Below are 15,605 nucleotides of genomic sequence, written 5' to 3' on the forward strand. Positions count from 1 at the left end.
GTCCGGCGGTCTACCGACTCTCTCCATTCGCGTCTTCTCTCATCATCTCTCCCCAGCAAAAGACCGCGAACTCCCAGCTCCCAGACACACAAGAAAGAACGACATTCCGCTCATTGGCTAACATGCCCCTTTATCTCTAGTGATAAAAGGATACAGAGAAACAGAAACATAGAAAATATACAGCACAATACAGGCCCTTTGACCCACAAAGCTGTGCCGAACATGTCCCTATCTTAGAACTACCTAGGCTTTACCCATAGCCCTCTATTTTTCTACGCTCCATGTACCCATCCAGGTGTCTCTTAAAAGACCCTATCATATCCGCCTCCACCACCACCGCCAGCAGCCCATTCCACGAACTCAGCACTCTCTGTGTAAAAAAACTTACCCCGACGTCTCCTCTGTACCTACTTCCAAGCACCTTAAAACTATGCCCTCTCGTGCTAGCCATTTCAGCCCTGGGGAGAAGCCTCTGACTATCCACACGATCAATGCCTCTCATTATCTTGTATACCTCTATCAGGTCACCCCTCATCCTCCGTCGCTCCAAGGAGAAAAGGCCGAGTTCACTCAACCTATTCTCATAAGACATGCTCCCCAATCCAGGCAACATCCTTGTAAATCTCCTCTGTACCATTTCTATGGTTTCCACATCCTTCCTGTAGTGAGGCGACCAGAACTGAGCACAGTACTCCAAGTGGGGTCTGACCAGGGTCCTATATAGCTGCAACATCACCTCTCAGCTCTTAAACTCAGTCCCACGATTGATGAAGGCCAATGCACCATATGCCTTCTTAACCACAGAATAAACCTGTGCAGCAGCTTTGAGTGTCCTATGGACTCGGACCCAAAGATCCCTCTGATCCTCCACACTGCCAAGAGTCTTACCATTAATGCTATATTCTGCCATCATATTTGAACCATTACCTTAGCAGTGGAACAGAGAAGCCATTACATTAGCAGTGAAACCTTACAACGTGATAGACTTATGATGAATTTTGCTCCATGTTCAGGGTTGTACTTTGCTGTTGTGACCCGCTTTCTTCCTTAGTTTTCCCATGAGGCTCAGTTTCTGCTTTGTACCTTGATGGAAAGATGGTTTAGATGTGAAGTGTTAACTGCTGCTTATGGTTATACCTGTGGGAGCTTATATAAGACTCAGGCAGTAGTGGTCAGAGCTGCCACTAATAAAGCTTGTGGCAATGGTCGACTTCACTGAAATCGTACATTTAAAATATTTGGCAGACGGTAGCGGGACTCTTTGTGGAGGTATAATAATCTAAGATTGTAGATATTCTAGAATTTTAAAAAGGAATGAGAAACATTTCTTATTATATTAAAATCCGCAGCACCTTAACAACAGCATCCCATCCTGCAATGAAAATTTGTAAAAATATATAAACCCAAAGAAGCCTAAAAATAACCAAATTGAAGTTATTTAGATTAATCATATTTACCACTCGTAAGCCTGCTAACTCTCAGAATCTCTTTTGTATGTGAAGAGGATTTCACCTCCACAAATGCATCCACTATTGGGATTATCTCCCCTCTGATCTGCCAATTACTTCACACCTGTGTCCCCTCATTATAGACCACAGTTGGATAACCTTTGATCTTCTTATTCCTAATAAAATAACCACAAGGATAAAAATATTATGGTTGAACAGATTAGCCTTCATTCAGCCACGAGCAGTGCCATCATACCAGAGTAATTGAATCTCATAGCTGGGTGCTCACGTTGTGGGGCAAAAGCACACCACTGCCTCTACTTCCTCCAAAGGCTTAGGAAATTTGGCTTGTGCCCATTGTCCCTCACCAATTTTTATAGATGCACCATAGAGAACATCCTATCCAGATGCACCACAGCTTGGTTTGGCGACTGCTCTGCCTAGAACTGGAAGAAATTAGCTTAGAATAGTCTATCACACAAAAATATGCCCCTCTATAGACGGTGCTGCTGCTTTTCCCACTGCCTTGGGAAAGCAGTCAGCATAATCAAGGACCCCTTTCATCTTGGCCATTCTCTTTCACACCCCCTCCCAATACCCACCACCCAATCAGGCAGAAGATACGAAAGCTTAAGAACATGTACCACCAGGTTCAAAGATCTTTCAGTCTCTCAATCTATCTTATTTAACCCTTCCATTTTATTTGTCTATCTGCTCTTTACTTTCTCTGTAACTGAAAAGGTGTCTTCTTCATTCTGTTATTGTTTTCCTTGTACACTACCTCAATGTACTTATGGAATGATCTGTCTGGACAGCATGCAAACAAAACTTTCCCCTGTATTCAGTACCTGTATCAGAAATAAACCAATTACTAACCTAGGAGTAGCCAAGAAAACAACAATATGCATTTAACACAATAAGATGTTCAAAACTGCTGGCAAGAGTATTATCAATATGAAAACTGCCACTCTGTCTTGAAAGGATATATTAAGATTGATAATCAAAAACTTGATGAGGGAGACTTAAAGAACACATAAAAAAAACATAGAGATGAGGGAGAGCTACGGAGGAAGTTCTAGAATCTGATGCCTGGGCATTTTAAGTATTATGCAGATTTTCTTCAGCAAGTATTCAGGTGTGGCGATATGGGTGCACTTGCAAATTTCTACAGATGTACCGTGGAGAGCATTCTAACTGGTTACATCACCACCTGGTACAGAGCGGCCACTGCACAGGATCGGAAAAAGCTGCAGAAATTTGTAAACTCTGCCAGCTCCATCATGGGCACTAGACTCCCCAGCATTCAGAACACCTTCAAAAGACAATGCTTCAAAAAGGTGGCATCCATTACTAAGAACCCCCCCCCCCCCCAGCACCCAGGACATGCCCTCTTCTCATTGATACCATCAAGGAGGAGATACAGGAGCCTGAAGACACACATTCAATGTTTCAGGAACAGCTTCTTCCTTTCCACTATCAGATTTCTGAATGGACAGTAAATCCATGAACACTACCTCAGTATTTTTCCTCTATTTTTGCACTACTTAATTAATTTATCTTTTTCATACTTACCTCTTATTGTAATTTATTGTTTCTGTTATTATGTATTGCAATGTACCACTGCTACAAAACAACAAATTTCATGACATATGCCAGTGGTATTAAACCTGATTCTGATTGTGTATGAAACAATGATAACTGGCAAGTATGATTATGAAAGGCAGCTTTCTAGCAAGGCACTGTCTCTGAACAGATGAATGGAGCTTTCTAATACCCTTGTCTTTCACACAGAGGGTGCCCAAGACTAAGTGTTCTTCAGACAGTGAATTTTTGAAATTTAGGGCTTGCTTGAAAAATAGAAGGCAACTTGCACCCAGTAAGGTTCTGTTTATTGTACTGAGTTGGCATTGTTTATATTTTAAAAGTAAGGTAAAAGAATGAGGGGAAGGTCTTAAACACGGGGAATTCTGCAGATGCTGGAAATTCAAGCAACACACATCAAAGTTGCTGGTGAATGCAGCAGGCCAGGCAGCATCTTTAGGAAGAGGTCTTTTCTTGAGTAATGCCTTAGCATCTCATACTTCCTCTCCAGGAAGCAGGCAGGGTCATCTGAGAAGGATGGGACCTCAGGCACTGGAATGCAGTCTGAAATGAACGCTCAAGTCTCCGGACTGGGAGTTGAACCCGTAACCTTCTGACATATGGGGTGAGAGTGCGACATATGAGACACAGCTGCCACCAATGTGTTTAGTGCTTGGGAACACAAGGGCATTCACAATGGTATTGCTGGCCACCGGCTGTTGCTGATGCTAATATCTGTGGAGAAATGGTAAAATGTTGTGTCACGTTTATTTGTGTATTGACTTAGGTGTGTGTTTTCGTGTCACTGTGGTATGGATCACTTTTAACACATTCTGTAACAATAACAAATCATTGCTTAACTGAGCAACATACATTGTCTGTAACCAAAGCTTCCCCAAACTTTGGTATTGTGATCCAGTAAACTATACTTGAAAAGTAGTTTTGCTGCAGTGTTCATGCTTCTAGAACTGTGTAATTAAAATAGTCCACCCTCACCCTCATGCTGTATTAAAATTACCTTGTTTCTAAAAGTAGTTTATTTTAGAAATGTATATTTTGAAGAATGTTTATAATCAGAAAATATAATTTTGCATTATAAATAACTAATTCATTAATTTGCTAGTGCTTTAGGCAGGAAGAGAGATTTTTGTATTGAATGACATTCCCTGAAAAAAATCAATATACAAATGCAAAAAATAATAACCTGGGGCTCTGGTTTCCAGCCCCCTGCAAAACTAGTTTAACCTCTCCTGAGTAGCATTAGCAGTCCTCCTGGCCAGGATGTTGGTTCCCCTCCAGTTCAGGTGCAACCCATCCCTTTTGTACAGGGCACCCTTCCCCGGAAAACGTTCCAATGATCTATGAACTTGAAACTCCATCCCCTGCACCATCTCCTCAGCCATTCATCCATTCCTACCTGCACTAGCCCATGGCACCGGAATTTACTACCTTGGATATCCTTCTCCTCAGCCTCTTTCCTAACTCTATATACTCACGGTGTAGGACTTCCAATAAGCAACGCAACTTCTGGCTGTTCACACTCCCCCTTGAGAATATCTTGCAGGTGCTCTGATGCACCTGGGACCCTAGCATCCAGGAGGCAACACACCGTCCTGGTATCTCTTTAGCTGCCACAGACTCTCCTTTCTGCCCCCCTATCTATCGAGTCCTCTATAACTACCACGCTGCCTGCCCTTACCATTCCCCGTGGAATCTCAGAGCGGGCCACAGTGCTACCAGCCTGGCTGCTGCTGCCATGCCCCAGTGGACTGTCCCCCCAGCAGTATCGAAAGGAATATACTTGTTACCAAGGAGAATGGCCACAGGGAAACCCTGCATTGACTTCCTAATCCCCTTACATCTCCTGGTGGTCACCCATCTATTGTCTGAAGCCTGCACTGTGGGTGTGACCACTTCTTCAAAAGTCTCAACTATAATATCTAAAGCCTCCCAAATGATCCTAAGTACATCCAACTCCAGCTCCAACTCATAGACCCAGTCGGTGAAGTTGGGTGCAATTCCCAGAGATGTAGTCATCAGGTATCCTGAATTTCCACATACCTCCTAAATGTATGGGTGGTGTGGTGGTCTGCACATTTATTGAGTGAGTGAGTGAGTGTGTGTGTGTGTGTGTGTGTGTGTGTGTCTAAGAGAGAGAGAGAGAGAGAGAAAGAGAGAAAATGTCTTGATGGAACCTTGCCCTAACAGTGAGGTGTGGCTGGTAATCTTGTCCTCTGTTGAGGAGATGTGCCTGTTTCTGGAGGGCCAATAAACCATGTGGTGCTTCAACTGAACTGTCAAAGGTCTCAACAGAGGAACAAAGAACTCTCCTGGTGTCCTGTTGGAAAATCCCTTCTTGGCCAAAATGAGCTTTTTAATTGTCTTGTTTGTAGATCCTTGCTGTGTGTATCTTCCCACAGAATAATAGCCATGACTTGACTAGATTAGGGACTGTGAACCTCGCTGGGCCATCTAGAATGCACAGGCTCATCATGCTGTCACTTTTCTGGAAAGGTTGCCTACACTTGGGTTGAACCAGAAAATACACTATCAGTGTAAGCTTATAATCAGAATAAGCCCATTCTGCATAGAACATAGATCAGCACAGCACAGAAACCAGCCCTTTGCTCACGATATGTGTGCCAAACAGATCGATTCCCACACTTAATGTTTGAAAGAAACCATGGAAGTGAAGGCAGATTACTCTGGGTTTTAGAACAGAGTCTGAGTTGGGTTTCATCCGTAATAATTGAAAGCTTTGTCAATGTGATAACTATAATGGTTTCTAGCCAGAGATTCTCCTGATCGTAATCTCGAGTACCAGCACTTGGGTCTGCTACCACTCAATGATTGAAGCCCCAAAGCGGCAGGATCCATAGACCTGAAAGGCAACAAGATATGAGGCAGGCGAAAAGATATGAAGCAGTATGTTTTGTGCTATTTCTGTTGATTTTGACAGCACCTCCCTCTACTTCCTCTAAACACAGCGCTGAGGCATTCAAGTCAGAGGGCTAAATGCACCATTTCTTCTTTTCCCACAGTTCCTTTCAGGCCTTGACGGGTTGGTTTGGGTCTTGGGTCCTCCAGGCAGAAAGACCTTCCATTCATAAAGCAATCTTCACTGGTCCAGTGAATTACAAATGTTGTAGAGAAGTGTAGCAATAGATTTGTGCACAGTCCACAAACTGCAAACTCAAAAAACTCCAATAATCTGATGCTTTAGGGACCTTAGTGATCCTGGATGAGCGGATTTTTCAGGTTGTTCATTGTCTTGAATATTTTTAAATAATCTTAGTTCACTTCCTTGTAGACGTTACACATTAGTGTGAACAAATTTTCTACAGAACTCACTGAGTTTAAAAGATGTTCAGAAAAGGGGTCACTGAACAGTTTAGAGGAAGGGGTGGAAAGAAGGCCCTAGTAAGTTTGAAGAGAACATGGGAAACAGGGTCTCAATGAATTTAAAGCAGGATGGGAAAGAGAACCCAGTAAAGTGGGTGTTAGGACCAGAGCCCAATGTGCTAGATACCAAACCATCAAGAGTTTCAAACAATAGATAATAGATTATTGGAGTTCTACTGCAATCTGTTTTCAGTTATTATACTGCTTAACAGATAAATATTGGTGAGAACAGGGAACATTCTTCCTCTGTGTTTCTTCCTAAAATGCCATGGGATATTTGTAGGTTTAGGTAAGAGGGTGGATGTGGCCTTGTGCCGATATCACAATGGTTAGGTAGCACCTCTCTCAGTCACAGACCGAACCACCATAGAAACAAGTTCTTTGGCTCACCAAGTCCACACTGACCATTGATCACCCATACACACTAATACTACATTAATGCCATCATTTTAATTCTCCCCTTAATCCCATCAGCTTTCTCCAGATCTTACCACTCGCCTATACACTAGGGGTAATTTACAGTGTGCAGCTAACCACCAGACTGCAAATCGTTGTGACGTATTAAGAAACTGGAGCACCTAGAGGAAACCAATGCAGTCACAGGGAGAATGAACAACCTGCACACAGAACATGTCTGAGGTCAGGAATGGACCTCTGGTTTTACTAGGCAGCAGCTCTACTGGCTGCTCCACTATGCCACCACATTGGCCACTGGCATGGGATCATTTGCCTCCACCACGGGTCCTTGGTGTCCAAAATTAGCACCTCTCGGTGAACATCAGGAAGGAACTCTAAATGATTTCTTGGTCTAAGCGTGTGAAGACAAATTACAATTTCCCTGAAAGTCCAGCTAGGTCATTGTAGACCAGACTGTGAAACAAGAACCTTCTCTGGACAAGACTCCCTCACGCAATAGCAAGGCTAAAGAGTAAATAGCACAGTCAGCAGGGAGAGCTTTCAGTGACCCTCTCTGGTGTGTGTAATTTTTATTACTGTGCCAGGGATCCATGAAGTTATTAACAAAGATGATCCTAGCATTTAACTTTGTATCATCTGCTTATCTCTTAATTAGCAAAAACAGCGCTGTGGGAACAAATGTCCTTGGTGGCTCAGAGCCACATTACAAGATTTCTTTGGGGCCTAGAATGGATTAGGCTATCTAGGAGCTGAGATGATACCTGTTTGTTCTAGAGAGGAGGTAAAAGCAGATAGATTCTTCCTGCTCACTGCTCTCCACTGTACCACGGTTCAGGTGAAGATCTCAGAAGGACGCGATGATAACCTGCTTTCTACTTGTCATGTGAGACAACTGACAGGAAGTTGAGTTAGTGTCAATTTGATGCCTAGATAGTGACTGGAAACAAAAGCACTGAATGTGGTCACCAATATTTCTTCTCTTAAGTGGTAGTTATCGAAGTTAAGCAATGTTTTGTGCAAAGGAGTGGCCTTAGCCCTGATCACTCACCGTCTGACCCAAATATAAAAGAGAAACAGAGGGAGGCTGATGTCTGAGCCTCATCTTATGTCTGCTTCTGCAGAGGAAGATCAAGAGTATGGATGAGAGAAAGAAGACTGGAAGCAGAGAGGCATCATCCATTCTCTCAGCAATAATTGTGGAATCTTTGTGGGTATTTTTCTCTGGGGTGTAAAAAGTTTGTGTTTTCTTTCTTGGATTACGCTTTCCTCCCCATGTATTCATTCTTCTATTTCCTTCTCACAGGCCACTCACCAAAGCTCCTCCTCCTGCAGCCAGGAGAGCAGGATGGGTTGGGGCACAGACTTCTCCGAGACTGTCAGCAACGCTGCTCCATCATCAGCCAGCAGAAAGCACAGGTCAAGTGGGCTGAGCCAGACGATGGCAGCTTTTTCCCTCCTCCAGAGATGGAACGCCTCACGTCAAAGTGGTGCTCTATATAGCAGCCCACCTGAAAACTGACACACTCAAAATCAAAAATCAAACAAAACACTCACCCGACTGAGGCAGACTGTTCTGAGCGGCGGACTCGGAACTTGGGACCTTGTGGTTGGGACGTAAGCACTCAATGACGAGCAATTGGGCTGATGGCAGAGACTGACGTTTCAACCTCATCATACTGCTGGACGTAAACCAACAATCGGCTCCTGATCGCATCCATTTTTATTTCCCATTTTACAAGCTCTTACCAAGGAGTTTCTTGCCAGCGTAGGCTGCACTTTGCACTGCTTACAGCTCCCAGCCTGAAGTGAAACCAGCACCCTTTATGTGTATGCACACACACACACACACACACACACACACACACACACACACACACACACAACACACACTTACACACATTTACACACACACACAAAACCCATGAGACCTCCCTCCTCCCCTTCTTCATCCAGGGAGTCATTCTACTTGTGTGCTGCAGTGAGGACTTGAGGGATTTTTTTTTGGTAAAGATTTTTTTTAGATTTGCGAGACGACCCTCCAAGTGCACCCTCAGCTCCCTGCTATGGTACACATGCACTATCATTGCTTTAATTGTATGGAAGAATTGTTATTGGAAATGGGGTTGGAGGGAATTATGAGAAATATATTGTATAGATTCCACTGGTCTTGTTAAGAAGAAAGGAAATTTGTACAGTTCCAATGTGAGCCTTGCTGCCGCTCCCTAGCATTTGGTTCTTACCTCTTCTGGTCATTATTGCACTTCATTGTTCTTGCCCAGAAGCACTGTGATGCCGCCATCAGTGGCACTTTGTTATTGGTGAATGGTACGTGTGCTTCAAGGAGGTTGATTTGATTGAGATGGAGCGTGGTTTCCTTGTATCCCTTCCCACCTCCCCCCCTGCAATTATCCATCCACCTCATTCATCCCAGGACTGGATGCAGAGAGGAAATGCCGTCAAGGCCTAATCAGCCCCCTTGAAACATTACTGCTCTGTGTGCTGGTCCTGCAGAACCCATGTGGTCAGGGTCACAGAATTAGCCTATGAGCAGAAGCCGATAGTTCAAGCTCAGCAACCCTGAGGCACCTATGCTCTTTCCTTCGAGCTAATGAAGGACTGTTTTATTAGAAGAACTGGAACAAAATATTCAAAGGTGTCTTTATTGTTGAGTGTTTTGATTGAACTGATGGGACAGATTTGTGGCAAAGAGTACTTTCACATTGCAAGTAGAGCAGGGATTATTGAGTAAAGCTTTCTTGTGAGCTGTATCACTATACTATTTCTTTTGAAGCAGATTTGTTGAAAATATTGGAATTTAAAAAAATAAAGTCAAAAGCTGTTTTTTTTTAGATCTTAGTGGTGTGTTTTTTTTTCATTTATTCTGGGGCGTACAATACTGTTATATTTATGTTTATTGGTGAGAAGTCCTCAAATCACATTATGAGAATTTGAATATGATTTTTCTCAAAATCTATAAATTACAATGCAGCTATTGGTAAAAGTGACTCTAACTCTGTTGGAATGGTGTAAAAACCCAACTAGTTCTTTACTCTCCATTCATAATTAAGCTTATATGTGACTCCCCTCTCAGAAAGCATGGTAAATGTAGCTGTTGCTTGAAGTGGCTCTTTGACAGTTTGTGGTCACTACTAAAAGCAGCAGGCTTCCAAGTGACGCCCACATCCCTAAAGTGAATAACAGAACATAAGATCTCTTTCATACCGAATCTTCAGTGCAAAGAGTGAGCAGAGTTAACACAACTGCACTTTGATCCTGGTGGAGGTTAGGGTTCTACTTAGGAAACACAAGCTGGAATTCAGGACTCGAACTGTCTTAACCTTCTGATATCAAAGTGGCATTGCAGTTTGGTGCAGAAGATCTGAGAATTACAACAGAAACACACATCTCATTTCCTCCGGTGAGGAAGTACATTCCTCACTGGTAATGGGGGGCAGCACTGAATTCCGTGTGGGTGTTGCCTGGCTGCTGTGAACTTGCTGGCGGAGAGCCCAAGTGTTTCCTCTGCAGGAAGTTAACTGTGTTGATGCAAAACTTGACAGGAATATTTCCTGCGAGGAGAAACCAACAATGCATTGTTAGAGTGGTATGGGGCACAAAAGGAAATGGATTAGATTAAACCCATTCCCACTGACACTTCCTTAATGGTTTTCCAGCTATCAGCTGATGAGACAAACTTCCATTTACTTTTGTGTCAGTATTTGCTAGCAACAGCTCCTGCAGCTAGTCAGTCAGGGGGAGGGGCTTCTGCTGTGTACCTTGTCCAATTAGATCTCAATTTGAAAGCAGTGCAAAGCAGAGAAAACCTGTGTAATTGTCTCAGTGTCTGCTGTCAGGTGATATTGTATGAACTGTGCACTTAAAACAGTGGTGCAGCATCAAACTGCTCTCCCATTTCTGAAGGAATTGCTGATGGTTTCCTTGTATTTATTCGGAGTTATTGATGGTAGTGCTTTAATGACCCAGGTATTATAATGTCTGGACACACCACAAATATTCCATCAATACCTGTTTTAAACAAGTATTTAATGCCAAAGTGTAATTATAAATAAATAATTTGGTAAAAGCTTCCTTGCACATTTTTCATACTTTGTAGCAAATAGCTGTTGAGATCCTTCTAGAATTCTTAGCTTGCTCTGCATAAAGAATCGGTCTTTTTTGAGATGTCTGTGAGGAAATGCCCGAGAGAAGAGCCTACAGGTGAATGTTCGAATATCATGATGGGAACTCTATTGTTCAGTGGATCTGTTCCTTCAATGCTGATTATAATGCCATCTGCCCTTGTATGAAATAAAAAGAGATAAAAACATCTAGCAAACAAAACAAAGACTGCAATGGCTCCAGTAGCAACAAGACCCCACAGCCAGTCTCTTTGCATAACTCATTGTATGAGTGTAATGATCTTAGTTTTAAGTTTTGTGATGGAGCTGGAGAACTGGCTAGTTATCACCTCTTTTAAAAGCTTCTCACTTAAACAACCATTCTCCTGGATTGCAAGGTCAGGTTGTACTTGATTAGTTTGGCCACTGCTTATTTCAAGAACATATGGTCAGTTCACTTGACTTACTCTGTCTTTTCGACTTTACTCATGACTGACTTGTCTAGTCATCAGTAATTTTTGTATAGATTTTATTAGAGACTTGGATTATTTTGTGTGTAAACCCAATTTAAACTGGACCTTTCGTAGAACAAGGGTTTCTGCTCCATTGATCATGTGAGTGATAGTGGATGGGAAAGATGGCTGCGAAACCTGCCCAAAGACTACCAATGGTAGTAGGTAATTTGGACACTCAGATTTAAGTGACAGGTGAGACTGTGATGAAACAGAAGGACATTCATGCTGAATCTGAGAACAGCAAACCAGAATACTTAATGGAGAGACAGTACATTACAAAGGACCACAAGGTTTACAAGTCCATAGCCACAGCTCATCAAAAATAAACTGTGTAAAAAGGTTAATTAAATACTGAACTTTACACTTGGAGTCATTGTTAATTAAGCAAACTTTTAAAATAATGATATTTCCAAATCCTAAAAACACTCCTAGTTAGGTAAGGTAGTTGTAAAATGTAACCATTGTTATCTTTTAGACATCCAATTTTTGCACAGCAAGTTCCAACAAACAGGAGAGGGAAAAAATGACCAAAAATCAGTTTTCTGGGAGGGAGAACTCCTTTATTCCTCTTTGATGTGGCACTGTAGGATTCTTTCTCAGTTTGAGAAAGCAGGCATGGTTTAAGTTGAACATCTTGCCCGAGACAGAATCCTTTAGAAATGGAAGTGTGAAGGGTTAGTTTCAGTTATGTGGGCAAGACCCTGAGGAAGAGCTTGAACTGATGAACATTTGATTTGGAGACAAGAGTAATAAGCCAGCTGAGTCAAGACCTGACTGAAGCATTAGAAGCAATGAGCTTCATATTCCAGAATTATTTTCATCACTGAAGCACACTGTATTCAGTATCAAATCCATGCCAGCTCACAGAGTAATCCCTTTCACCACTGATTTTTCCCTGTAATCCATTTGTTCCCATCAGCAGCTTCTCAGATTCTATCAGTCACCTACACAAGGGCAAATTTGCAGTCTTCTATAACCTGCTAACCCACACACAGTTTTGAGTGAACTAACTTCAAAAATATCTAGTAATTCTGCATATTCTTCCAAAGAGAACTGTTTGCCACCTTTCAGTCAGCTCCTTTCATTATTTTAAACTGGACGTCTCTTCATTGCTACACATCGGAGTGATTTAACCTTGAAGCTCCTTGCTTTGTCTTCATTACTCAACTCCTTCCCAAATATGTCCTAATCTTAAATCCATTATATCCTTCCTAAAACTGAATGTGTAGTTCAATATGAGAACCAGCACTAATCAATTTGAATTCATTTCCTTTTTTTCTGTAGCATTCAGACACTATTAGAACAGAAATGACATTTCCAAAAGATCTGAAAAAGAACCATTGCCCATTGATTCCATATGTTAAGTGATTTTCTTGAGTTTTTTGCCCAAAGAATCTTTCTTCCATTTTGCCTATTGGTGGGTCCATGCACCTCAAGTGGCTTCCATCTCTCATCCTGAACCACAACCATTTATGTATACATATTTTCAACACCAAACATTCTCTAATTCGTCTTGTTTAGATAAATAGAGAGAAAACTTTTCTGTACTCTGCCTAAATAAGTGTTCTTGTTTGAAATAAAAACAGTAAACCCTGGAAACACTTATACATTCAGACTACAACTGTGGGAAGAGAAACAGAACTAAAGTTTCAAGTCTCTTCATCAGACCTGAAACATTAATTTGCTTTCTTCCCACAGGTGCTGTCTAACCTACATAGTTTACAGCATTTTCTATTTTTATTTCAGATATCCAACATCTGCAGTTAATTTTGTTTTTTTTGTTCACAAAGTTGACAGTTCAACCAGTTGCTACGTGGGTTAGCATACCAGGAATTTCCGGTGTAATCAGTACAATCTCCTCAGGCATCATTATATGCTTCAGAGCACTATTTGCCATGATAAAAAATTCACATGGAAATGAACTTTATCTGCACCAACCTAAACCTATGTCTAACCCTGACCCAAGTTCCAAGAGCCCCAGCAATCTGTAATTATCTTCCTCAACCTGAAATATTGACTGTTTCTCTCATTAGATGCTGCCTAATTCACAGAGTTCTCCAGCTATTTATGTGTTGCTCTAGATCCCAGCACCTAGTCTTTTGCGTTGGCAATTATATTAGGTTGCTTATTATGGTATAAATGTGGCAAGGGATCAACAATAAATTCCAACTTTACCAGTGATGCCAACCTATATTTTGCAATGCTGAATTTATAATATGCTAGCAGGAAAAACAGCTTGGATGTAATATTTAGTAAAGAACTTACATGCGGGGATAATGAAATAATAAATTGATGCATTTCCACTGAGAAAAACATCAAAAGGAGCAACAAATGCTGAAAAAAGAATAATGATCTGGAAAACAAAATGCATGCAAGCCTGTGTGTTGGGAGTAAGACGCTGAGAAAAGCTACAGTGCCTGTTTGTGCAGAACCAGAAGGGATAAGATTGGAAAAATTGTGGCTGAAAATGAAATGATGCAGTCTTGAAATTCCGGGTAAGATAGCATCTGTGATTCTGAATTACTCCACAGCAATGATACAACCAAGACCTTTTAAAATAATGATTGGGCTGAAATTTCCAATTACTGCCCACCTGACCCATGTTGTGTTCTATAACACCTTTTGCAACCTCTGCATGTTTCACAGATGCAGAGCAAGATGGATCACAGATAGGCCATGATCTCATTGACCAGAGGAAGAGGCTTGCGAGACTGAATGGCCTTCACTTGTGCATAGGTTACAATGCACACAGCCCATTGCCAAGAAATTCAACCCCAATCAACAGTTCTAAGTCTGCTGTACAGTAGCAGTAGCATATTATACTCAGAAATGCATCCCTTGAAGTCAAGTGAAATTCCAAGTACACCTTATTGATTACAAGTGAGTTGGAAGTACTGCCAGAAATTTTAAATCTTATCCTGTAGTAATATTTTAAAAAGGGTGAATGAAAAGATAGACGGTTGAAGATTTCTAACACTTGAGTATACTTATGCAAACTAATGTGGCCAGATTAGATTGTATGTGCACCTTATTGATTCAGTGAAGAAGCCACAGTGAAATGAAACCAGACAAGACAGCCAGTGGTGACAAATGAACTGTAATTCAACAGATTGGCTGTAGGAAGTTAAACAAACTGAGTGTACAATGTGTCAAGTGGCTCTATTTAATCACGGTGCCTTCATAATTCTGAGACTGCTATTGAGCAACGAGCTCCTCTGTAGGCAGCCTATAAATAGAGGGAAATGGACAAGTTTTAGGTGATTGACATATTTGAAAGGAAGCCAGAGACAGACTGAAATCTAGAACAAAGAACACATAACCCTGCAGCAGCAGCAAATCTGAAACAAGACCAGGAACTACTGGAAATGTACAGGTGGTCAGGCCCCACTCACGAGGACAATGGATGGATTGACAATGTGGGCCAGAGTGAGAGGTGCAAGGAGATGTTTTGACAGAGGGCCCACACTAAAACATTGTCTGGTTCTGGCTGACGTACTGTATCTTGGCACTATATTTTGTCTGGAGTGTGAGGTGGTGCAGAGAACTGACAATTAAGGTAAAGTTCTCTACAGATTTGCATAGTAACATAACCAAATAGTTTTGACACCTGGTTTTAGCACAAACTCATTCGATGGTGTGACAAGTTTGTACTTTAGTTAAATTAATCTGGAACAGTGTCAGCCTAATTCTTTCAAAAGTGCAAGCTTACGGTTGCTGACTGCCGCAGTTTAAGTAAAACTACATCTGTGACTCGCACTGTTAGTATTTTTTCAAGTCACAGTGTTAGGAAGTAGAAGGGATTTAAGATGCATGTTGTGGAAGTAAAACTTACACAGGGTTGATGGCATTAAATATTATGTGGGTGTTAATGGGGCAAGTAGTGAGAAGCCATTTCCTCTGAAATTTATTCAATGATACCCAACCAGCGGTCATTAATTTTAAGTAATTGGCAAAAAGAATTAGAGAGGATGTGACAAAAAACTACTTTCAGATAAAGGACCGTACATGGAGAATAAGATTTTGTTGGGCACCCACATGAGGCATTTAGACACACTGAGGGGAATGTGTTCAAATACTTATAGAGAAAAATCTGAAGTGTGGACAGATCCTGAACATCTGGCACA

The 15,605-nt window shown here is 41.7% G+C and overlaps 1 protein-coding gene across 5 annotated transcripts in view; it reads left to right on the forward strand.

Moving 5' to 3' along the window:
• lef1 (lymphoid enhancer-binding factor 1) overlaps nucleotides 1–15,605 on the forward strand; it is a 174,870-nt gene that overhangs the window by 155,929 nt on the left and 3,336 nt on the right. For 2 of the 5 annotated variants that reach the window (XM_072256386.1, XM_072256387.1), the window contains exon 10: nucleotides 8,152–9,697. The exons of 2 other annotated variants lie outside the window; for them this stretch is intronic. In XM_072256386.1, coding sequence (XP_072112487.1) covers nucleotides 8,152–8,348 — 197 coding nt within the window. In that variant the 3' untranslated portion in view covers nucleotides 8,349–9,697. Of the gene's footprint in view, nucleotides 1–8,151; nucleotides 9,698–15,605 lie in introns of those variants that run through there. One more of the 5 variants, XR_011885787.1, reaches the window with a different exon arrangement.

Source organism: Mobula birostris, chromosome 4 (assembly GCF_030028105.1).
Source record: "Mobula birostris isolate sMobBir1 chromosome 4, sMobBir1.hap1, whole genome shotgun sequence".
In the NCBI taxonomy this organism is placed as follows: Eukaryota; Metazoa; Chordata; class Chondrichthyes; order Myliobatiformes; family Myliobatidae; genus Mobula; species Mobula birostris.